The sequence below is a fragment of the Miniopterus schreibersii genome (assembly GCF_964146895.1).
Source record: "Miniopterus schreibersii genome assembly, chromosome: 8".
NCBI lineage: Eukaryota > Metazoa > Chordata > Mammalia > Chiroptera > Miniopteridae > Miniopterus > Miniopterus schreibersii.
Window position 1 is genome coordinate 11,698,140 of NC_138109.1, and position 24,535 is coordinate 11,722,674.

The 24,535-nt window shown below is 55.3% G+C and overlaps 1 protein-coding gene across 3 annotated transcripts in view; it reads right to left on the minus strand.

The window, feature by feature from the left end:
- The window catches only part of PAX7 (paired box 7), a 93,084-nt gene that overhangs the window by 14,913 nt on the left and 53,636 nt on the right, over nucleotides 1-24,535 (minus strand). For all 3 annotated transcript variants that reach the window (XM_081144885.1, XM_081144886.1, XM_081144884.1), the window contains exons 6-7: nucleotides 23,915-24,080; nucleotides 22,608-22,810 (exon numbers count right to left, since the gene is read on the minus strand). In XM_081144885.1, the coding sequence (XP_081001011.1) occupies nucleotides 22,608-22,810; nucleotides 23,915-24,080 (369 nt within the window). The remainder of the gene's footprint in view (nucleotides 1-22,607; nucleotides 22,811-23,914; nucleotides 24,081-24,535) is intronic.

Here is a 24,535-nt window from a genome sequence, read left to right on the forward strand (position 1 = left end):
GGGGTGATCGCCATCATCGGGGCTCCGTGGCAGGGTTCAAGTGGATGAGTGGGGGCCTCAGCAGGAAGCAGAGGGGTGGGGGGGTGCAGGCGCTGAGACCGATGAGGTCAGGACATTGGACCTAGAAACAGACTGGGGCTGGAATGAGGCCAAGGACCGCTGGACCAGCGGGCAGGTCGGAAGCCCCACCTCCGCAATCCCAGGAGGGGACCAGACAGCGGTTTCACCGCGGGCGCCTGGCCAACGGTGCCCTGCGGAGCTGCCCTGCAGCACCCGGGGCCAGAATGTCTGCGCCGGCACCCCTGCTCTGCTGCTGGCTAGCTGTGACCCTGGGCAATTTCTTTAACCTTCTGAGCCGCAGTTTTCTCATCTGTATAATGGGAATGATAATATTGTAGCTACCCACAGGGTTACCGTAAGGATTACATGGGTCAACGCACATTGAAACAGGACCTGGCACATCACTGGCTCTTGGTAAATGCAGCTCTCTCTCCCCTCTTCCACCTGCTTTAGAAGGGACCTGGCCCAAGGGAGAAATGACCACTTGAGGGCAGACTCAGGGGACTGCTCCTTGTCAGGGACTGTGTTGTTTTCATCTTTTTCCCCAAGCAGCCTGGCACACAGAGGGTGCTTTCTGGACAGAGAATTACTTCGCCTCCATGCAGAAGCTGTGGCCTGTGCTCCGGAAAGGGAGTCAGGTGTGTATCTCTTGCACAAGCCACGCCCCCTCTTTGGCCTGAAAATGCTCATCTGTAGTGAGGGGGTGACATCAAAGGACATGGGGCCCTGATGGTGAATCTGTGAAGTCTCCAGTTGAGACCTAGAGAGGCCCAGAATTCACACACCGCACAGGGCGGCCCAAGCCGCACCACCACAGGGACACATACCTGAACCCAGGAAGGTGAGACAACTCAAAAAGGCCTCGTCTGGATGGCCAAATAGCTCTTCACCAAACCCCCAATAAACCGGCAGGAATATCCCTCCCCTGTACAATCTGCTTTTCCTAAACTCACAAGTACATTTAAGATGCACACAGCACACATACATACACGTAAACACACCGGGATACACACACAGAACCTGCGAGGCACCTTGGAGACTGACGCATTTTCCCAGGTGGGGTAACTAAGGTTCAAAGGAGGGCACTTGAGGAGAGTGTCACGGAAGAATCATGGCAGCTGAGCAGGTCCCCGGCTCACCACTGCCACCCCTCCTGCCCCAGTCTCAGGCTTGGCTCCAAGAGGACCTGCTGGTTTATCTCCGAGCCGCACGTTCGATAGCAGCCCTGGTCTGTCCTCTAACTAATCCATCCCCTTGACTTCCACAAGAGGTGAGAGGGCCATGTTTGGGGGCAGCCTGCAGAGAGAAGGCAAGGGCACAGTTTGGAAAGCAATGCTTGTCTGGCCTGAGTGAAGTGTGTCTTTATTGGGCGAAGAACTGTCCCAGGCTGGGGCAGCCCAGCTCATGACTTGCCCTGGCCCCAAAGAGCCTGGGGCCTGGAGTCCGAGAAGGGACAGGGCTGCTCCTCTGGGACGTGCCCCCTCCGTCACTGCTCCTTCGCTTTGGCTGCCCAGTGGAATCGCTTGAGGAGTCTTTCAAAATGCTGACACCTGGACCCACCCCTCAGAGATTCTGATTAGCTGATCTAAGGGTCTGGGCGCCAGAATTTTTTAAAGCTCATTCCAATTCATCTAACCTGCCGCCGAGTTTGAGAGCCACTGCTCTCAGATCAGCATTAGCATTGCCACACACACACAATCCGACTACACACCCACACCCTTGGGTGAAGACACCGGCACACACAGAATATACACAGACACTCACATCGGAATGCACATGAACCCACAAGAATGACACGCATGACAATGGCACTCCCACACCCCGCTGGGCCGCACGCCATCCAAGTGCCTCAAAGATGCCCGGGCAAAGTCGCACACCCGGCATTTGTGTGCACCGCAGCCTCGTGACTCCACGATCGCCAGCTCACTGAGGCAAGCCTATGTGCTTATAGGCACCCTCCTCCAGGCCCCAACAGACACCCGGACACACCTCACACAAACACCCCCGCCCATTCTGCCGCCTGTCCCCAGCTCCACGCTGGGATTAGTGCGAGCGAGAAATCGCCCACCCGGCAGCCACCCACCCCGCTCCCCCTCTCTCCCGCTCAAGTCTCTGCTAAGAGGATCGGGGCCCCCTCCCTTCTCCCTGCCTCCTGTGGACAGCGGTAATGGGCTTCGGGTGCTGACTTTGAGCTTCCAAACAAGATTTCCTGCAGGTCTCCACATTCCCACCCCGCCTTCCTTTCCATCCTCCTGCTCACGGCCCTCTCACTCCCCCCCTCCGCTGTCCACACCTCATACAGCAGCCCCCCGCCCACCAGGAGAGCTCATGCCCAGGCGTGGCCAGCAAACTCCCCTCCCCTCCCCTCTCCCAACCCCACCTCAGCCCCCTGACTCCCATTCCTCCCTCACCTGTCGCCACCCAGCCTTCCAGGAGGGCTCTTCGAAGGCTGCCTGCTGTCATTCTCTTGCATATGTGCAAAACCTTAGTTTCCAAAGCATTTCCCTTTAAGCCTTATGACTGCTCTATGAAGCATTGTTAGCTCATTTTTCAGATGAGGAAACTGAGGCTTAGGGGCTCACCCAGAATTTCCTAGGGGATATGTGGCAGCACTGGGGCAAGAACCCTTGACCTCTAACTTACAGTTCAGTAATCCTGCCTTGGCTCTGGGTCGCTCTTAACTGTGGGTGTGTGGGTGTGCACGTATGCGTGTGTGTACTGTGTGTGCCTGTGGGAATATCACGTGTGAGAGATTAGTGTTTGTGTGCATGCATGCATGTGCATGTGAGAGTATTGTGTGTATGCTAGATGTGACTTTTGTATGTGTACTTGTGAGTCTATATGTGCATATGTGTGATTATCATGTGTGAGTATTGCTCGTGCATGTGTGTGTGCTTACTTCACGTGTGTGGGGGCACATGTCCTGTCAGTCCCTCTAGCTGACCTCACCGAGGGTACACACTGGGGCCTGGGGCCCTTAGAAACTCAGAGGGCACTTGGTATGTACCTGGCCACTGACTGCCATCTCTGACCAGGAGGGGACTCCCCACCCCACACTCTGGCAGGTTACCTCTTCCTCCCATGTTGGAATTTAACATTCAGACCGGAAAAGATGCCTGAGATGGGGTGTATGTGATTGGAGAAGGATTTCTGCAGAGAAGGGATTCAGCCAAGACTTTGGTAAGAACCTCCTAGTGTGTGCAGGCAGAGACCCTGAGGGGCTAAGCCAAGAATGGCTGTGAAGTCTTGGGTTTGTATCTCATCTCAAGACAACCTGCAGCCCTACTGTGGCCCTACCTTCTGCCCTTGGCACAGACTGACCCTGACCCTGGATCTGGCCAGGAGTTTCTGGGGGCTGACTTGATGTCCTTTTCCTAGTGCCTGGCACACAGTAGGTGTCCAACAAACATTTGCAGGGTGAGTGAATTCCTGAATGAATGAGTGAACGAGTGAACGAATCTGTTTATCCCCAGCACAGGGTCTGGCACAGAATTTGTTTGAATGAAAAGAATGGATGGTCTTGAGGCATGCTCACACCCACCCCTCAGCTCAGTGAATTTCGGAGCCCCCTCCCCACCACAGGGGTCCTTGGAGGCTTTAGTTAAAGACCATGCAGAAGTGAGGGGCTGGGCAGAATGAGTTCCCACCCGTTGTCGCAGAAGCTGAAGACTCTCTCTGATACACACACACACACACAGCCAATGTTTGTTCTACAAGATGTCAATCTCCAAATATCTGGAAACATCTAGAAATATCTAGAAATACTGGAGGGGGCCTGGATTTGGCCCCCCCCCTTCCTGGGAGGATGCTGGGTTGGCCCAAGCCTGAATTGTGCCAGGATGGGTCCGAGGGCTCCTGGCCCCGGTGGGCACCAGAGCCAGTGGGATGCGGGGATGCGCTGGGATTCAGAGACCGGTTCTGATGGCGCGATAATGGCGGGGCCAGGGATTAGCGCGACTCTGCTCAGAGCAGCAGTGGGGCTGGAGAAGGAAGGGGCCGATCGCCGGGAAAGATATGACTATTTAAAGATAATGATTGCATAAATTTAATTAGCACACTTTCACGCGGCAAATGGCCGTTTTGTAATTAATGTATTTGGCCTTACTAAGCATGAAAGATCCCATCTCCTCCCCCTCCCCTCCCGCTCCCCCTCCTCTGGGGCCCCTAATGAAAGACAGAGAGCAAGTGACAGAAACAGTTTGTCAGCGGCTCCAGGTGTCAGGGGCCTAATTGGCTGAGCTGAGGGGAGGAGGGGGAGCCAGGAGGGCCGGGAGGGGTAGAGAGAGGGCCCCCTGGACTCACCAGGCCCAGGGTGGGAGAGTAGAAGGCGGATGAGAGGCCTGGGCTCTTGGCGCCCTGGCGTGGAGGGGGGCTCCCCCTCAGTAATTGCCGGAGACGGGAACGCAGATTGGCCGTGGCAGGGAGTGAGTGGTGGCAGGCAGGCCTCGTTAGTACCTGGGCGGACAAGCTGGCACATATCACAATGCGTTAAGGACTCGTGGCCATGACAGCTCAGGCCCTGCTTGCCCTCTCCCAGGAGCAAAGTCCTTTAAGTGGAATGAAAGCCTCAGCTTCCTCTTCTGTAAAATGGCACATACTAGGTGCTTAATCATGGAAGGCTATGATTGAGAGGCTCAAAAAAGTGATTGTAGCTTTGCACGATTAAGCACCTAGTATGTGCCAAGTCCCTACTATGCACAAGCAGCAACCCTATACACTCCTTACCACGGCTGTCAGAAGGATAAGCATTTCAATCTTTCTGAAATTCGAATGCATTTTACCATCTCCTAGTGCCTCTCTGTGACTGAGGTGGCAGCCAGGTAGCATCATTGTCAGGTAGCAACGATGACAGAGCTGTGTGCAAGCTTTTGTTGATACCTCTGATAAGATCAGGAAAGGGCCAGCGTCAAACTGTATCTGATCCAGTGAAATGTGGGTATTGGCTGCTCCGTGTTGGAGATCAGAAAACTTAGACTCTGGGAAGCTAAATAATTTTCCCGAGTCTGCAAATTATTTAGGAAGTGGCAGACTGAGATTTGAACTCAGAAGGCGTAACTCTATAGAGTTAATTCTCTTTCTAGCACCTACCTACGGGACCACTGCAGGGCCAGCTCAGCACCTGTCCCAGCCGGGTGGCACCATCCCCTGCAGGCTGGCTACGATGCCTGACTGGCTCCATAGGGAAGCCTCTCTGTTGGGTGGGTACAGTTGTCAACTGCAACGATGACCCCCAAAGTTAGAGGTGCCTGACTTCCTTTGGGGTGACCAGGAAACAGGGTTGAGAAGGTTTCGGTCACCATGCCCGACCCCTGTGCCATGGCCATGTTGAGGCTGGGTGCACTGTCACCTCTGACAATGATCCTCCATTGTCTTAACCCACTGCCCTCTGCCAGCCTGACACCAGCCCCTGCCTCAACCAGCCCAGCCCCTGCCCAGTTTTCTTGGAGGAAGGCAGGGCAGGGAGGCCTTGAGGCAGCCTAGGCCGGGTGGAGCAGGGCCCAGCCAGCCCTCTCCCAAACCAAATTCAATTTTGAAGTTTAATGAGTTTGCAGAGGAGCCGGGTGAGCTCGCCGACACCACTCCTTGCTGGCTGGGTGGTTCCCGCCCGGGCACCGAGTGCGCAGCAGCCAGAGCAGGGAGAGCCCTGGGCTCCGTTGAGAGTGGCAGGGGCACTGAGCGAGTGAAAACTGTCAGAGCAAATTGCTCTTGACAGCGTTAATATCTGCACCTCATAGCAATAATTACATGTAAATAAACAGCAAAATGGCCCTCAGCTGGAGGCAGCTTGGGGAGGACAGACGCTGCTAAGGACCAGCTGGGGACCCGAATGCTCTGCTCCATCCTATTCTTTCCATCTTAGAGTCTCTGCTTCCCCCTCTCACCCTCAACCAGATTCGGGCTACAGCGCAGAGCAGGGACCTCAAGATCCTGGCCACTCATTAGAAATGTAGGGGGGAAAGAAAACATTTGGGAGCCCACGGTGGGGGGAGCAGCTGGCCAGGAATCCTCCCAGCCTCTCTCTCTCCTTTCTCCCTGAGCGCCTTGCTCCATTTATGGGTCTCTGTGGAGCGATGCCTCTGAAACCCACATCTCTCCCTGACCTCTTGGCCTTGACACCCACACATCCACCCCATCCAGTCCCCCTCCTGCGCTCCGTTTCTGTCCCTCACACGCAGACGTCCAGTTGTCTTTTGCTTCCTCCCTGGTCCCAACATCCATGATGTTGCAGCATCGGGGGCCATGCAAACTCCCAGCGTCGACTCGACCCAATGCTAATTTATTTCGTTATTATGACCAACAACTATGGCTCCGCTGTGGCAAAGGATGCAAAATGAGCGAGCGTTTCCAAGATAATCCGTAAAAGTCTGTGTGGTACCCCACCCCCGGGGCCTCGGGGGGAACACACTCAACCGTTATTACCGGGGGTGCTTTGGAGAGAAGTTTGAGAAGCCCACTGTGGAACCAGAATCGCCTCTTGTTCGGGGGCCTATTAATTTGTTGGTTTGGTTTTGCGCTTTTGTCTGCAAAAGTGAGGGCCGTGCCTTACCCATATCTGGACTCACAGGGCTTGCGAAAGGCCTCTGGAGGTGTTTGAATGACCAAGAAAGGAAACAAAAAGGTAGCAAAAGGCCGGGAGGAAGGGAAGGAAGGACGGGAAAGATGGACGAAGGTTGGAGATGGACAGGAGGCAGCTGCTGCCCGGGGAGGTGACATTCTCCAAATGAGCCCAGGTGTACCAGGTGGCTGGACTGAACGCAGGGTCCCACTCTCCGCTCCCCAGAGGGGCCCAGGGCCGCCCTCCTGGGGCCCAGCCTCCCCTCAACTCTGCCTGCACTGTAGAGCTCCCACGAATGAATCAGGGCTCCGGCGCCAGGGACGAGCACAGAGGGCCCTGGGGCTACCCCGGCCCTGCCTGCCTCACCTGCGCGGGGCAGGGAACGCAGCTCATTCTTCGGGAAACAAATATCTTCTCCCGAGCAGCCCCCGAGTCCCGCGCCGTCTTGTTTAGCACACCGGCTAATCCACTTATCGAGGATAAAGTGCCTGTGAATACCCATTTGATAAAGGCAGCCCAAAATTAGCAAAAAAACGTGCCCACGGCTCCGACGTAGCAAACAAACAAGAGGCTGGGGACTGCGCGGAGAGATGTTGTCTCTTTTCAGTCCCAGGGCCCGGGAGAGATGCGGGAGAGATGCGGGAGGAGATAAGAGCTTTCTAGCTGGCGCTGAGGGCTGGGAAGGCACAGCCTTGGGGTGTGCGGGAAGGGGGTGGGAAGGTGAGGAAGGGAACCCGAATGGAGTCCCTGCCATCCTATACTGCAAACACCCCACTGCCAGCCTGGGTCCCCAGCTCCTATTACAACCCAACTTTACAATTCCAAATGCACCCACTCGTGCCCCCAAGCATGGGGCTCTTCAGTGCTTACTCCACGCCAAGCAGCGTTCTAAGAATTTCACGTGCAAACCCATCTACTCCTCACAACAACCCTCTGAAACAGGTACACTGTCATCCATGTATCACAGATGAGGAAACTCAGGCACAGAGAGTTCAAGTCACTTGCTCAAGATCACACAGCTGGTAACCGCTGTTTCCAACTAGAGAGTTAGATTATCCAAGTTTTAGAACCTGTTATCTAACTTAGAAAACAACTCTCCAATTCAACCATGACCAAAACTCAACCCACATCTCCAACCATAGTCCCCCACTCTGACAGCAGTCCCTCGAACCACCTGGCTCTACCCCCACAATCTGTGGTCCCCACCCCTGCCACTCTGCACAGGGCCTTCAAGTTGCTGAAACCTGGGTGCCCCAAAGATGATCTGAAGACTGTAAAGGTCGCCTCCCTGAGTCACTGACACAGGGGAAGTGATCCCACCTCCACCATTAGTGACTGTTCTCAGGGCTGTGGGGCCTCCCAGCAGGCACCCGGAGGCCTCTCTGCATCGCCCCAGGGCGCCCCGGGCGCTTTGCTGACCTGGCCCCCCAACCACGGCAGCAGCATTAGTAACTAACACCACCACCCAGATGGAGACTTAAAGCAGAGACGTGAGGGAAAACTCAGTTAACCGCTCATCTGAGGGTGGCTTTGCGGAGTGGTCTGGTCTCCACTCCTGGTGGATGTGGAAGGTCCAGGGAGAGGGAGGAGCCAGGAGGGGATTCTGGAAGGCTTGGTCTTTGGTTTGGGGAGAAGGGGTTGGTCCCAGGCTCAGGGGGGTGGGCACATTAATCACAGGGGAGCACCTGTCAAGGTGGCATCTGGAACTAAAAGGAAACACTTGGCAAAAGGGCAGGACTTCTCACCCCAGGCTCCTGGGGCTCTGGGACCAACCACTGCCACACCTGGAGGCCAGGGCTGGGAGCAGGGCATCTGGGGTTCAGGCCTGAGCAGCCAGTCCCCTTTGCTTGGGAAAAAGTCCCCTCCACAGGCACCTGGACAGCAGGTGGCAGAAAGACACATGGAAAGAAGCTGGGCTCTGGCAGGTTACCATTCCTTCCCTCCCCAAGGCACCCAGCTAGGAGGTCATGGGGCTGGATTCAAACTCGGGCCTACATACTTCTTTCTGTGTTGCTCTGTTTCCTGCTCTTTCTGTGTCTCTTCCTGTTTCTGTCTCTCTCAGTCTCTGGGCATCTCTCTGTCTCTCTATGTGCTTCCCTCCTGGATTCTCTGTCTCCCTACCTGTCTCTGTTGCTCCTCCATCCCTCCCTTTCCCAGACTGTTCGGAGTGTCTGTCTGGACCTACCTCCCTTCTCTCCACCAGCATCTCACACCCCGATTCTCTCTATGGGTCTATCTCTCCACTTCCATGCCCCTCTGCTGACCGCCCCTCTCTACCTGCAGCAGGAAGCGCTTCTGAATCAGCCCTGGAGCTTAGTGCACCAGGAACGAGCCCACCCTGATGGGGTGCCAGGCTCACACCCCAGTCAGCTGGTTGTGAGCACAGAACAGGACTGCAGGGTTGGAGGAACTCTCAGCCCACCTCCTCCGCCCCAGCTTCTTCCTCTGGACCTCTGAGGGGTTTCAGTTTCCCTCCCAGGCCTCTTTCTGTCTCCTTCCTCTGCTGTCCTGGGTGGTTGGTCCACTCTGAGCCACTGCAGGGAGCTCATGCAGAGAGCTGGGGAGTTGGGGAGGGCATGGCAAGGTCATTTCAGCCAGTGCTTCTCTCAAACTGGCCTGTGCACGCAAGTCCCCTGGGAACTTGTTAAAGTGCAGACCCGACCAAGAGTAGCAAGGGTTTGACCTAGTCCCTGCCTGCCCAGCATGGAGGAGAGAATTCAATCCTGTGCTGGGCAGACCTGAGTTTTGGATTCTGACATTGTCCCTTGCTGCTGACCTTGAGCTTTACCTCTCTGAGTCTGCAAAATGGGCATGATGATTCCAGGCCCGCAGGGCTCAGTGAGGATCAAACGGCTAAAAATACCTGCTTGACCGCCAGGTTCTGAACATTGCAGGGATGCCGTCACTGTTATATGGACAGTAACCGATGCTGAAACGGCAACCCTGCTACTTGCGGGGCCCAAGCAGGGCGGGACCCCCAGCTGGGACAGCTGCTTCTCCCAGAGGCCCAGGGAGGGAGAGTGGGGTTGAATGGGGTTGGAGTCAGCGAGCAGCCTGGGAGTTCGGGGTTAGGGGAGGGAAGGTGGCCCTGGGGGGAGGCTCAGGAGATTCTGCCCTGGGGCATTGTGTCTCAATTTCAGCCTGGACACATCCCCTTTGTGTAAGACACTTGCTAGGGCCCTCACGGGACCTTAATCCTCTGACACTCTCTGCTGGTCCCCGACAGACCAGCAGGATGGAGGGACAGGGGCCAGGCAGGAGTGGGTCCCCTCATGCCCTCATCCCAGGCTCAATGCTGGAGAAGACTCCCAGGGCTTGTGCTGAAGTGGGGGTTGTCCCTGCCACTCGGAGTAGAGAGGTGACTCTAAAGGCCGTCCATCGACCCAACCCTCTGCAGTGACCTAGCCATTGCCACATCCACCGTGCCCTCAGAAAGGCCCTGCTGACCCCTGAGTCCTCCTAGGCACGGCAAGTGTGTGGGCTACGCAGTGTCTCTCCTTGTCAAAGGAGACCCTGGCTTAGCTCTTTCTAGGGAGCCATCTAGCTTGAGGATTGCTGGAGCGGGGATCTCAGTTCAATTCAACAGCCCCTCCCCATATCACTTCCTAAAGAAATGGGGGGATGGGAGTCAAGGTGTTGGTATGACATGGACAGGGTGCAGGCTCCCCAATCCAGGGCTTCAGGTGTGCCAGGCCCAGACCTGTGGCCTCAGATGGTGCCTTCTCTAAAGTCCAGATTCCCCCAGGTGCACAAGAGACCTGCTGTGGCAGCCTGCTGGGGTGGAGCCTGAATTTAGATCTTTAATAGGTATCCCACATCATTCTGATGCACAGGTTTGGGAACCACTGACTCCAATTTAATCTCCTACCTTGCAAAGAACGCACTCTCCAACAGTCTGGATAAAACCAGATGCTGTTTGCCCACCCACACACTCACAACCTCCCCGAGAGGGCATACTCACTGATTCACAAGCCTGCCCTTCCCACCTTTCCATCCCTGGCCAAGTCTGCTGTGAAAAGCCCTTCCTTACCCAGAGCTGAATCTGCTTCCCCATGACCTCTGCCCTCTGCCCTCACCCCAAACACACTGGCTCTCCCTATTCCCAAAGACACATAGCCCCATGGAGGTTTAGGGTGGGATGGCGAAGGGTCCCCTTTGGCCTCACTTTACATAATCTGACCACCTACCCACTCAGGAAGGTGGTTAGAAAGCGAAGGTGGACCTCCAGGTGGTCCGTCCAGCCTAGCCAGGCCAAAGGTATTCCCCTTGGCAGGAGGGTGCCGGGGGCCACAGATACCCACCCCTCCTCTGTCCCTGCCTGGGGCATCCCCTCCTCTGGAGGCTTCTGGCTCCCGGTTTGCTTCCTTGTCTCTTGTGGAACTAACTGGAAAATCCTTGGAGGCAGCGGCCACAGCCAGGCATGGAATGGATGCTCAGGGTCCAGGGCATGTCCACAGACACTTATGGGCCCTACTACATGCCAGGCTTTGTGCCTGAAACACCAGGACGGCCTGGTCCTTGCTTTAGGGAGAGAGAGGAATATCCACAAAGTTAAAATTAAGAGGCAAAACTGCTACCCTGGGAGGGAGTATGGCCACCCAGACTGGCGGGTCAGGGAAGGCTTCTGGGGGAAGTGGCCTCTGAGCTGAGACGGGGGACAGAGGGTGGAGGCAGGACCCACAATCCCTGTGCTGGGAGGCCGGCGTCTGGCCCAGGCCAGGCGGGCGCCTCAGCATCGGGGGCTGCGGGCCCGCTGCTCCCCATCCCGGCCGGGCAGCTGGAATTAAGCAGGCCGCTGAGCCCAAGTGCGTTCTTATCTCGGGGAGACAGTTGTTGGGAATCACTTTGACTGAGTGGTTTTGTCTCCCTGCATTTTCCACTGTCAGGCGGCCTCGGGCCATGGATCAAAGGCGCGGTGCCGTCGCCGCAGTGCGCAGGGAGGGGCCGCCACACTGATCCAGCCAGATCCCCCCTTCCATCCTTCCATCCCCCCCTCTCCGCCCCCACCCCTTCCTGGACCCAGGTTGGCCGGGCCCCCAGAACCTGCGCCCAGCCCAGCCTGTGGGCCGGCCCTGGGGAGCTGGACGGGTCGGAGAGAGACGGGGGAGCTGGGAAAGGAGAAATGGGAGAGGGAGGCAGGAAGGGGGAGCAGGTGAGGGGCGTGGGGGTGCTGGAGATGGAGAAAGAAGAGGTGTTTATGGGAGGAACCGGGAGTGAGAGAGGGGGCCGAGAGGAATGAGAGAGATCAGGGGAAAGAGAATGGGGAGGGGGCCGGATCTGAGAGAGAGAAGGAAGGAGGGGAAAGAGGGTTTGAAAGAAGGTGGGGGGGATCCCATCCGCAGAGTGCAGGAGGCTTATGATGGGAACCAGGAGAGGGTGTCAAGGGGGTGGTGCAAATGGGGTGAGGGGCAAAGGGGCTGGAGGGAGAGAAGGGGCTGGGAGACGCCAGGTACGGAGGGAGGAAATGGGGCAAGGAGAGAGAGCAGGGGCGGTGTGCAGAAAACAGGGAGGTTACTTTCCTGTCAGCAGGGCCCAAGAGAAAGTTCTGGGATGAGGGACAGGCCACGGAGGCTAGACTGGCTGGAGGAGAAGGGGTGTGGGAGGGTGGGCCTGGCTGGCTGGGCTAGGGGTGGGGCAGAGGCTATTCTGCCTCCGAACAATGTGCTGGCACTTGTCACTCAGAAGGAAACAGGCGCAAAGTGGGGTAGCCGGCCAAGGTTGCATAGGAGTTAGGGATGCCACTCAGGCCTGACCTTTCAAAGGTCTCCAGTGATGCCCTAGGGACAGTGGCCCAGATCTCTGGTGCTCCTAGAAGCCCAGCTGCCCTAGCAGAACCCTTAGGGGAGCTCAGAACACCTGTCCCCACCCCAAAGGTGCTGGAGAAATGTTCCTAGCTGGGGAGAGGGCCAGGAAAGAGGGCGACCAGGTCGGGAAAGAGGGGGAGGCCCTGTGGCTGAGGTTGGGACAGGGTAGATACCTGGACAGGGAGGCAGGAAGGAACAGGGGAAATCAAGGGTGCTGGGGGAAAATTAATTCTGCAACAGGAGATCTGGGGCCTGGCCCTGCACACACTCACTGTGTGGCCTTGGGAGCCCCCATCTGTAATAGCTACCCCGTATTGTGCCAGACACCAATGTGCTTTGCATATATCAACTCAGACTAGCTCTATGAGATAGGAACTATCATTAGCTCTGCTTTAGAGGAGGAAACTGATGCAGAGAACCTGTTTGGAGTCATACGTGTAGGAAGTGACAGTGCCGGGGACTGGGCCCAGGCCCAGAGCTTCCAGAGCCTGGGTCTTTACGCCCCTGCTCTCCTGCCTCTTAGGACACTGGGAATAGCTGAGATCAGAGAGTCATGGCTGGGGCCTCAAAGATGTCACCAGCAGGTGGAAAACAGACCATTTCTGTGTACTGAGTAACAGCATGGTTTCTGGGGCCAGGCAGGTAGGTTCAAGTCCAGGCTCTGCCCTTGTTAGAAACTTAGGCAAATTATTCAAACTGCTTGGTTCCTCTGCCCCCTGCCCGCCGTTGGTAAGACAGAAGGAACTGAGGCCGCCCCTTCCAGGGAGGTGTTATGGAGATGAAATAGTACAGCATCTGAGAGCTCAAAAACCTGAACCATTAGTATTGTTATTTGTCTGGCAATACAAGTACTTTTAATATACTGATAGAGTGTGACAAATGCACAGTGAAAGAACAGCCCACCCACCACGAGGGCGTGAGGGAAGGCTTCCTGGCAGGGCCACGTCTGAAAGGTAAGCAGCAGTGGGACCGAGACGACACGGGAGCTGCAGGAGGAGCCTCGTGCAGAGCAGGCAGCAGGTGCAAAGGCCTGGAGGCAGGGTAGAGTGTGGCCCTGGGGGACCCTCAAATTCACCTGTCTCTCCTACCTGCAGTCTTGCCTGGCCTCCCAGGTCCAGGTGCTGGCCATCCCAGCAGCCTCCCTCCCGCCAGGGACCCCAGGGACGGGCCTGAGCAGCTCCGAGTCCGCCCACCGTATTAATTGCTAATCTCCCTCATTTTCTTCCCCTCTATCTGCGGGGACTGTCGCATTCAGAGCCCCTAGGTTAATCAGGAAGGACAAATCCGCTATTTGCATTCTTTCCCACCAAACCAGGCGGCTCTGGACAGCTAAATGGGAAGCTCAGCAGACCCAGGCGGAGGCCCCAGGAGGGTGGGGAGGACAGGAGGACTCACGTGCTCATACAAAGAACACACAGAAGTCACAGACTCTGAGCAACAAGGCTCCTTACTGGCAGTCCATCCATCTCTTTAATTGCACAGATGCAGAAACTGAGGCCTAGAGAGGGAAGGTCACACAGTGGGTCAGAAGCAGAGACAGGAGGGAACTCAGACCTCTCAACGTTCCAGCCAGTGACCAGGCCTGGCTTAGGCTGAGCCACACCTCCAGTCCCAGGAAAGAAAAAAATAGGCCTAAGCAGAAAAACCTAGCTGGCGGTCACTAATTCATTTTCTGATCAGAGCAGGGAGAAGTAGAGAGGGAAAAAGCATCACTTGTTAAGCCCTCCCTGTATGCCAGGCATGGTACTAAGTATAAACAGTCTCATTTATTGCTCATAATCCTGCAAGGTGAGTAGGATCACCCCATTTTACAGATGAGGAAACTGAGGCTCAGAGAGCTCATGTAACTTGCTTGTGCTCACACAGAGAGTAAATATAGGACCCAGGATCCGAACCCTGGTCTGTATGTTCATTCCACTGAGTCCATGATGTGTCTGAATTAGACAGTGTTTTAGTATTTGCCATATTATTTGCTGCTGTCTGGTCTGCACCCACCTTCTATCCCTTCCTATTTTCCCCTGAGCCAATCCTATTTCCCCCTTGAGACCCCTCCTCCAGGAAGTCTTCTGTGGCCATGCCCTCCCTTCTTCAAACTCCCCGACTCTTCCTATCCTGTCTGACCAGAAATCCCACTAAATTCTCAACAGCTGACTCTCTCCTTGCTGGGGGGTGGGGGAGTGAGGGGGGAGCACTATCTCCCCCCAGATATACTTGGTAAGAGCAGAGGCAGCGTGTGTATTTCTTTTTCCGAGCCTCCCTGTGTGCTGTGTTAGTAACAGAAGCTAGAGAAACGAATCTGAGGGAAATCCTATGTAACAATGTTCAAGTGCAAACTAAGCGTCGGCTGCCTCAAAAAGCTCTAGGGAGCAGACCACAGCTACGTGTCATCAGGCCTGCAGCACGCCTGGGGGTCACCAACTGTGGTTGGAGACCTACTATGTGCCAGACACTGAGTTCTGTGTGCTACCAAAGAAATCATCATGCACCTGCTATCACTGCGTTGCCTGTGGTCCTACTGAGGACCTGGCGTCCAGGGGTGCATGGAAGCATCCAGGTCTCCCTCCCCTGCTTGTTAGGCCAGGAGGCGGCAGAGCAGCTCCCGCCCACACCTGCCCAAGGTGTGGAGTCTAGACTGCTGCAGATGCCTCAGTGGTGGGCGAAGGAGAGGCCCAGAGTGGCCCTGGAGGGCAGCCCCCAACCTGTATCTCTTGTCCAGACTCAGGGAGGTGGGCTTAAAACTCCATCTTCCCAGAATCCCACCCGGTCCTTTAAGGAGGAGAAAAGGCCAGGGTTGCCCTCCTGCTTCTCCCTCAACGATAAAAGACCCCAAAGTCACCTGGAAGCCAGACAACAAAGCAGGCCCCTCAAATCCTAGCAGGGCCTGTGCGTGGGCATGGCCCACCACTCACCAGCAGTCTGGAAAGTTCCTGATCCCAGTCTCACCTCTGTCCCCCGCCCCCGTGCTCTCCTCCACCCAGGAAAAGAGGGTGAGAGCGGCAGAGACATAAACACGGGTCTGTTTTCACAGGAGAGGAGGCTCTGTCCAGGCCTCTCCCTCTGGGCTGGAGCCGAGCCTCTGATTGACGTGAGCAGGTGGTTTTGTTTGGCGAGGAGCCGCCGGGGGGAAATAACTCAGCTTTTCCCACTGAGGTAGGTTAACCGTGCACAAAGGCAGAACTGGATGTGAGAGCAGGATCTTGGCAGGATCTCTGCCCCCAGGGGCTGGAAGGACTGCAGGATGCCCAGGGCACCAGGGCCAATTCCCTAAGCCCTGTAGCTGGCCTGGCCAGGGGTCAAGGGGAAGGAGCACTCCGGTGTGGGGGATGCCTGAGGAGCTGAGTGGACAGTCCCTACGGCCCTCAGTTGGTGCTCTGATCAGGGCTGTGACAAGGGGCTGGCAGATATGGCTGGGGCGAGGGCATCTCTGGGAATATGGTGAAAGCCAGTTGGGGAGGGCAGACACTGTAAAATGTCACTTGGCTTCAGGTCCAAGAAAATCTGGCCACAGGCTCCTGGCCCTTTCCGCAAGCTGACCTCTGACCCACACCATCACGGTTGCTCATGGTGAGAAATGGTGAGAAATGGGTGGGTGGGTGGATGCAGTGACTCAGTTAGCTTTCCCCTAATCCTGGGAAAAACCACTCAGAGCCAGCGTCCTTCCAACATGAGCTAGTCAGTCCTTCCATCCCAGCTCATCCTTGCCCAGAGGCCTGGGGGTTGGGGTGGGCAGCCTTTCCTGTGCTTTCCGCAGAGCGGGGTGCTACGTTTACCCCAGTACCCTGTCTTCCCAGGACCGGGGTCAGCAGAACACCCCACACTGTTCTGGATGGGAAACCAACTCCGTTATTTTCCAACCAACTGAAGGGAGTGAAGTATAGAGGGAAGGGAAGGGGGAAGGAGACGGGAAAAGAAAGGGGGTGAAAGGCAGGGCTGGAAACTGGGGCAGAGACAGGCGGTGGGGAGAATGAATGCACGTTTATTAAGCACCTACTATGTGCCAGGCACTTTACTCAAATTCTCCTTTAGTCCTCATGGCTCCCCTGAGAGGTAGGGATTATCACTCTCACCTTCAGATAAGAAAAATGAGGCCCAGAGAGGTTAAGCAAGCTGTCCCAGGGCCACACAGCAATTTAGGAAGTGGCAGAACCAGAACTTCAGCCTGGGCTGCTCTTTAGCAAAGGCCATGCAGCTTCTCTTGCCCTGAGGCCTGAGGGAGAAGCCTCTGGGGAAAGGGAAAGCCTAGAGGAGACCTTGAGAAGGCAAAGGGAAGGAAGATGGAGACAGAAGGGCCACCGGGAAGGGAGAGAAGGAAGGGCTGGCGGCCCGGAGGAGTGCTGGGCTGGGGTTAAAGCCCCATGTTCCTACAACCCGCTAAGCCGGAGAAATGAATTCTGATCCCTCCAAAACCCAACCTTGGAAAATGTGCGAGAGAAGGGTCTCCTTTCAGGGGAGCAGGAAATCCTCCACACCTCCTCCCGACGCCCCGGTAATGCCAGGATGTCCCCAATCTGCTTTGAGGAACGGAGAGATTAAGAATAATAAAAAAATTGCAATAAAATGTGTGTGAAGGAGGGGGTAATTGTGGACAAACGCAGCATTCAAATTCATTTTTCAGCTCTTTTACACACCATTTCAATCTTATTTTCTGCTTGTTAATGAGATCTTGTTGCCTGGGCTAGGCAAAACCTTCCAATATCAGGACGTAATTGCACATAATTTTCTCTCCTACCAGTGATTTGCATCAGTTTTTTAAAAATTCTGGGCTATTTAACACCCTACAATCCCCCTCCCCATCTTCCTGCCTATAAATCTCCCACTCCCTCCTCCTTCCCCGTCCCTGGTCCAGCAAGACTCATTTTAAATGCTTATTATAAACGCAGTGTCGCCAATAAAGGGGGAGAAACACAAAGAGGAAGTGAGAGGAGAGAGAGGGAAAGGAGTTTCCTGTGCCCACCGTGTGAGGGGCACAGCTCAGTTCCCTCGAGTGATGGGCTTGACCTTATCCTGCTCAGGGTCAGGGGAAGGTGCAGTGCCTGGGTCAGGCAGATCTGCCTTAGAATCCCATCTCTGCCACTCACCTGCTCTGTGGCCTCCAGCAAGTTACTTAACCTCTCTGAGGCTGATTCCCCAAGTATAGGGTTTCTGTGGGGCTGGAATGACTTCCTAGAGGCCAAGTACTTACATGGCACTTGGACATCTTTCCCTGCTGGACCAGCTCCCCTGGGGGCCTCGAATGATGCCAAGAGGGCAGCGGTGGGAATCTGCTATTGAGAGGCACTCAGGAGACCCCATTCACTAAGAAATAAAAATAAAGCCTTGAGCTTTATTTCTACTGGTCTCAGGAGGAGGGGGAAGCTCTGAACCTGGCTACGTCCCTGTGGCTGCAAACCTCAGCTTTCCTGTGTGGACCACAGGACCAACCTCCCCGGGCACATACAATAGACAATATAGGGGGCTCCGCGGCTGGACCATTCGAATTCTAGCTCTGCCACTTTCCAGAGCCTCCCACAGAGCCTGGCACATGGTAGGGGCTTAATAAATATTTGTTGGATGGATGAATGGGTCGATGGATGGATGAAGGATGAATGGATGGCTCTGGAAAAGCCAGGTTCCTCATCTGTAAAATGAAGATCACAGTAACTGCCACGATTCGGTGAGTGAAAGCAGGTACAGTATTTAGCCTAGTCCATGGCTGGCCCATTTTAAGTGTTCACTCCATGCCGGCTGCCACTATAATTATTACAAGCACAGGAGGAAGGACAGGAAGGCTTGGTTTACTGTGACTGCGGCCTGGTCTCCAACCCAGATGACCCTCGAAATGGAAAAACTGTGCACCTGCTTCTTTGCTTGGGAGCCTGGATTGGTAAGCGCTGCAGCTATGAATGACTGCCTGATGCCTGCCTCCGCCATCCCACCGGGAACTCTCCAAGAGGCGGCTGTGACTCCACCATCGGACTAGGTGATCTAAGGACAAGGGTTTTTTCTCTCCCACTGACTGTGACCTCCTGAGGACAGGAGCTGTGTCCCTCCTCTCAGACCAGGGGCTCCTCGGGCAGGGGCTGTGTCTCCCCCACCAGAACTGGGGAATCCCTAAGGACAGGCCTAGGTGTTCCCTTTATATCTCTGCCTACTGCCCTTGCGACTGCTAGATATGGGCCAGCAAGTCTGCAGGTATCAGAGTATTCAGTCATCCAGGTTACAAAAGCTTCCTTTTGTCCTAAACCGCCCTAAGTTGTTTTCCAAGTAACTGACCCTCAGCTTGGAGTGAAGGGGACAGAATGGGCGGGGGGGCCTTTGAGTCTGAGCCTCCAATGAGCCAGCAGAGAGAGGTCTCGTGGGCAGAGGTGGTTTTCCTCTTCAGATGGACCCAGTGCACAAAGCTGGGACGTCCACATGCGGGGTGCTGAGTGCCTGATCCTATATGGCTGCCTTTGGGGGCGGGTGAGGGCCGGGCTCGGTCATGGTTATCCAGACCTCTAGAAGATTTTTACTTGTTCGAGTCAGTTCTGCCTATCATCCCTTAACCTGTGGTCCTGGCCTCAGTTTTCTCATCCATGACATGGGTTGAATGAGCGTTCCCCTCCAAAAAGCTGAAGGTACCAGCTTCCTGAGATGGTTTCTTTTCGCTGCCAACCAATCTCGAAAAGAGACAGCAAGTGTGGGCATTTCTGAGGCAGGGGTGTGAGCGGTTAAGAGCTCAGGCTCTAGAGACAAGGGTTGAATCCTGGATCTGTCCCTTAAAAAGATGAGAAGACAGGAAACACTCCAAGCAGGGTCTGGGTCACAGGGGCTCAGAAAGTTTAGCTGTCCTTGTCAACGTCACATGAAACGTAGTGGATGACTTCCTGTTCGTGATGCGTATTGTCTGTCTGCCCTATTTCACTGCAGGCTCTGCACTGGCAGGGGCTTCATCCCTTATGATCACTGGTTGAGCCTGGAACAGTGCCTGGCACCTAGCAGGCCCTCAATAGCTATTTGTCATCTTTGAGTCAGAAATCAGGCACAGAGCTGAGATGAGTAAGTGGCTTTTTGTGAAGTTCTGCTGGGCAGTCTTTCCATGGAGTCCCTGAGGCTCACAACACCTGCTTCCCGAGCTGGGTCTGAGACAAAAATGGGGTCAACCACTGGGAGGGGGCACATCTTCCCCAGGCAGCAGCGAGCCAGCCAGTGTGACAAGCAGATGCTCAGCAGAGCCCCAATTTTATCCCCCAACGTAATCCCCTTGGGCCAAGGCTATCTGGGCAGCAGTGGCAGGGACCTGCCATTCTGGGTGCCCCAGGTGGAAGCCCCACCCCAGGCAGGGCCCATCCCCTCGCTCTCGCTCAGGTGAGCTCCTCCTGTTGGGGAGACAGGACATGGGGAGCGGACCTGCCTTGGTGGAGAACCCCCACCACTCCTCAAGCCACAGAGATGTGCTGAAGGTGTCCAGTGGGCCTGCTCAGATGGAGGCGGGAGCGTGCCGGTGTGGGAGCTCAGAAAGGCCAGGAGCTTTCGTACAAATGCCCCCCTTGCTGCCCCCTGCCTTCAGGAAGTGTTCGCAGCTTAACCCCAGAGGGTCACGCACACAGAAGCACACACAGCCCGCCCCCGTGTCCGCCCCTCGCGCAGCCCCTCTCCCCTCCAGCAGCTGTTCACCTCCTGGTCCCCTCTGCCCCTGTCAGACCTCCATCTGTCTTCACACCTTTGGTGGGAACCTCTGGGCAAGTGTCTGAAGTTCGCCCAATCCATCACGGCCTCACGGCCTCTCCGCCTGAGGAGCAGGAGGTAACCTGCTGAGGGTTGGGCTGGATCTGTCCCACGGCGGTGGGACAGTTTCTCTTCTTCCCTCCATCCCTGAGGTTCATTTCTGGGCCTACACTGTGCATGGAACATCCTCGCTCTTTAACCCCCTGCTGAACCACGCTGCAGAAGCCGGGGGCCCCTGGTTTGCCAGTCTCTTCTCTGCCCTGTGACAGAGGTGCTGCTTTAGGGATAAACCTCAGCCCCCATTGAGACTGGTGGGCTGGGAAGAGCAGTGGTCAGGGAGCCAGGTGCCCTGGACTCAGCCTTGGCCCAGCTAATGTGTCCTGGGCCCTGCATCTGTAAAGTAAGATGGGTGGCCACATAATCAATGTCCCTCTTCAGATTTCCAAATGATGCTCCTCCAACTTGCTTTGTACCATAAGGTCAGGCCAGGACCACGTTCTTGGGTGCAGACACCTCGAGTCTCTGCAGCACCTTCACCCAGCCAGCTCTGGGGTCCTGTTGTGTCCTGTCTCCTGACTCTGGAAGGTTAGCTGGTCCTTGGCAAAGAGATCATGGCCTTGAATCCCAAAGAGGCTCCACTGGGAAAACATTCTGGTCTACAGGCTGCATCACCCCCTATAATCTGGCCCCCAGGGGACTCGGTGCATCACCATTAGGAACTCTGCGTTCAGCTGTATGTTTACCAGGCACTCAACTCCATGTGGACCTGGGCTAAGGGCTTTGCATAGATCGTCTCACTCAATCCTCAATGACCCTATGCGGTAGGTGCTGTTTCACTCCCATTTTGTGGATGAGAAAATCAAGGCATCGAGAGAAGGGAACTTACCCACAAGTAAATGATGGAACTCAAATGCCATTGGCCCTCAACTGCACACATTAATAGAGGCAAACAGAAATGAACCAAAAACATGCAGAAAATTAACATTCTAGGAAATGTTTTAGACCAGGGGGTGGCCATTTCTTTCTGCAAAGACCAGATAGTAAATATTTTAGGCTTTGCGGGCCATGTGGTCTCTTTTGAAACTACTCAACTCTGCTGTTTAGCACAAAAGCAGCCATAAATACATAAATGAACATGGCTGTGTCCTAATAAAACTTTATTTACAAAAACAGGTAGCTGGATGGATATTGGGGGGATTGTAGCTGACCTCCCCTCCCCTTCAGCCCCCTTTTATTTCAGGCAACAAGTTTCTGTAGTAATTATATAGCCTTGGCATTGGCAGGGTGGGAGATGGAAAAGAGAATTAACATTTACTTGGTCCCTATTTTGTGCCAGGCTCTGTGCGAGGTGCTTCGACCTATTAGCACATGAGTACAGAGAACACCTTTCTTAGGAGGTTAGTGACCCTCTGTTTAATCACTCTTTTGTTTAATGGGGGATAAACTGAGGCTCAAGGATGCTACCTTGCCTAACTCTTGGGCAGCGGAGCTGGGATTTAAACCCGCTCCAAGTCTTCTCCTTTCTACTGCAGGGCGGCTGTTCAGGTAAGTTTGTATCACATGTATTCTCACCACAGACTGGAGAGGTGTCCCAGGAGGTGGGAAGCAGGGTAAAGCCAGTCTTGGATTTAATCCCTCCCCCTGTGCATAACTGAGAGCCTACAGAAATGCTGCAGCTACAAAAATGAACTCACCAGGTCCTCAGATTCACTAGAACTTCCAGCATCACCGAGTCCTGTTTCCCAGACCCTCAGCTAACCACCCTCAGCCTCAGCATTGCTTCCCCGCTTCGTTTAAAGGAGGTCCCAGGACTTCTAACAGCACCACCAGGCAACGAGTGACGTAACCAGCAGCCAATCACACACGAGTGCACAGAGTTCCAAGAACCAATGGGAGCAGAGCGCCACTGTAGGAGCCCAGCCACAATTCTCTCCACGGACAGGACGTGGTCCTGCCTTCATTTGTGGGTCACTCCTGGTAAAAGGCGGGAAATGGAGCACTGGGTGGAACCCAGGAAGGACTCCTGGTTCTAGAACAAAGCCCCAGCCCCAGTCAGCATCCCACAGGGAGTGGAGCAAGGCTCCCACCAAGGCATTGTCTGAAAATGCCTGACTTTTATGGACCGAACAGCTATGAGGTGGGTGGTGGGCCAGTTTCATAAGCTCTGAGTGGCTCTGGGGCCAGAAGCAAGGCTATTACTCAATATCTGTTTGTTTCTGGGGGGCAAGAAGTATGGAAACTTGTATGAAAACCCTTTCTCTGCACCCAGCCACTGGGTCACCCAGGTCTGCAGCTTGAGAAGATAAACCCAAGGAGAAGGGTCATGAAATAGTGACAAGTGAAGGTGTTTAAACTCTCACAGTAGCCACCAGCCAGTGGTTTCCTGGAGACCAGTGACTTTTTCCCCAAGGAGAGCCAGACTGTGTCACCCAGAGCCCTCGAAGGCCGGGCTGGTGGACATCTGGTGGTAGGACCTTGGGTAGAGGGGCGAGGCCACCTACCTGAGGAGACAGGCCGTTGCTGACGGGGTTCATGTGGTTGGAGGGCGCCGCTGGATTCATGAAGCTGTCGGAGTAGCTGGAGAAGCTGTGGCGGGCTCCGTAAGCAGAGCTGGTGTCTGCAGCTGCGGCGGCTGCAGCCAGCCCCCCCTGGTGCATGGTGGACGGCGGGAGGGGCTGGGGTCGGTGCACGGTGCTGCCTCCGTCTGTGGAGAGACCCAGGGGAGGGCTGAGCACGTGGCCTCACCTTGGAGGGTGGGCCTCCCAGGGCAGGGAAAGGACCTCCTGTTAGGAAAGCAAGCTATGAGCTGCCTTCGCCCAGTCCCCACGCAGTGGAGGAAAGGGACCATCTCTCGATAATGAGATGGGACAAGCTGGCTTCTGGGCAGGGCATGAGGAACTGGCTAAGTCTGGACTGACGGCCAATCAACATTCTAGACAACCTCTAGGGGACTGCCCCGGCCCTGCTGCCCAGTGCTTGGCACACATTGGGTGCTAGTAACTTAGCTGGACTGAAAGTCAGACATTGTTGGGGACTCCGTTAATCTATCCAGGCCTGTCCCAATAGCATTTTGTGAGCATTGACCACTTACCAGATGCTTTTACAAATACTAAGGGTATGAAGCAAGACTATGGCTCCCATTTTATAGATGAAGAAGCCGAGGCTTGGTGGGGTTGGGGCACTCGTGCGAGGTGACAAGGCTAGTGAGTGGTGCAGCCAAGGTTTGCACTGCTGTGTCTCTACCTAGCTGCTCGGCTGCTATTCCGCTCTGTGAGGGCCCCTCCGTGCAGCCTTCCAGCCAACCGGACCATCACCTTTGGCAAAGGTCTGAATTCTCATCAAGATGCCAGAGAAGGTCCCTGCTTCTCTCCTCAGCCTCCAGAGCTCCAGCCTGCCAGCCCTTTGAGAGGAGGCCACCGGGGCTTCATGAGGCCGTGTGAGGTAATGGGGTGGGGGGGAGTCGGGGGAGGCAGAATCAGAAGCAGGATCCAAGGAGGGAGAGGGGGGAGGAACCCTTCTCCTCCAAGGCTCGCCAAGGAGGTTCCTGTGATTTTATAGTTTGAGAAGCTCTGCTCTAAACGCAGACGTGGAGGTGACCTTGTTAATCTTCACCTGGATGCTCTGTGGCCTATTGGCAGAGCCAAGACGTTCACCTTATTTTGTCCTAATATTCTGTCCCCGTGAAAGTAGACAAATGGCCATAAATATGCAACCCTTGTCACTTATTCGGGAAGGAAGGAATGGGTGGCCCGAGGTGAGAGGGGCAAAGGGCACGGCTCAGATGCCAGGGCAGGACTTGGGCACTCACCTTGGGAAATGGTGGTGGTGGGGTAGGTGGAGTCCGGCAGCTGGTAGGGGGGCAGCGTGGGCATGCCGGCGGGCGGGAAGCCCCCTGGCAGAAGGTGGTTGAATGCTGCCAGCTGGTTGGCTCCTGCCTGCTTACGCCAGCGGGCGCGGCGGTTACTGAACCAGACCTGGGGGGTTGAGAGTGGAGAATGGAGCCCTCAGCCCGGCTCCTGGCGGACAGCTGAGACTCAGCTAGAACCAGTCCCCCAGCCGTCACCCTCCATCCAGCCAGCATCCTCCCCACAGGACATCCCCACCTTCATGCAGCTGGGGACACTCTGCAGAGAGGTGTCATGGGCACAGTCCCATTCTGTCTTCATGGTCTCCCAGTGAGAAGCTTATTATCATTGTGCCCGTTTTACAGATGAACAAACTGAGACCCAGAGAGAGTGGGTGACTTGCCCACGTATCCGGCTGTGTGACTCTGGGTACAGTGCTCTTTCCACTGCAGCTGCTGCTGCCCCAAAAGATGTCAATAGGTGACTGTCCTTGTTCCCACACATGCTCAACTCCCACCTCCTCCAGGAAGCTCCCAAGGAGAAAGCCACACATCCAGAACCCACCAGAATCCAGAATGAGACTT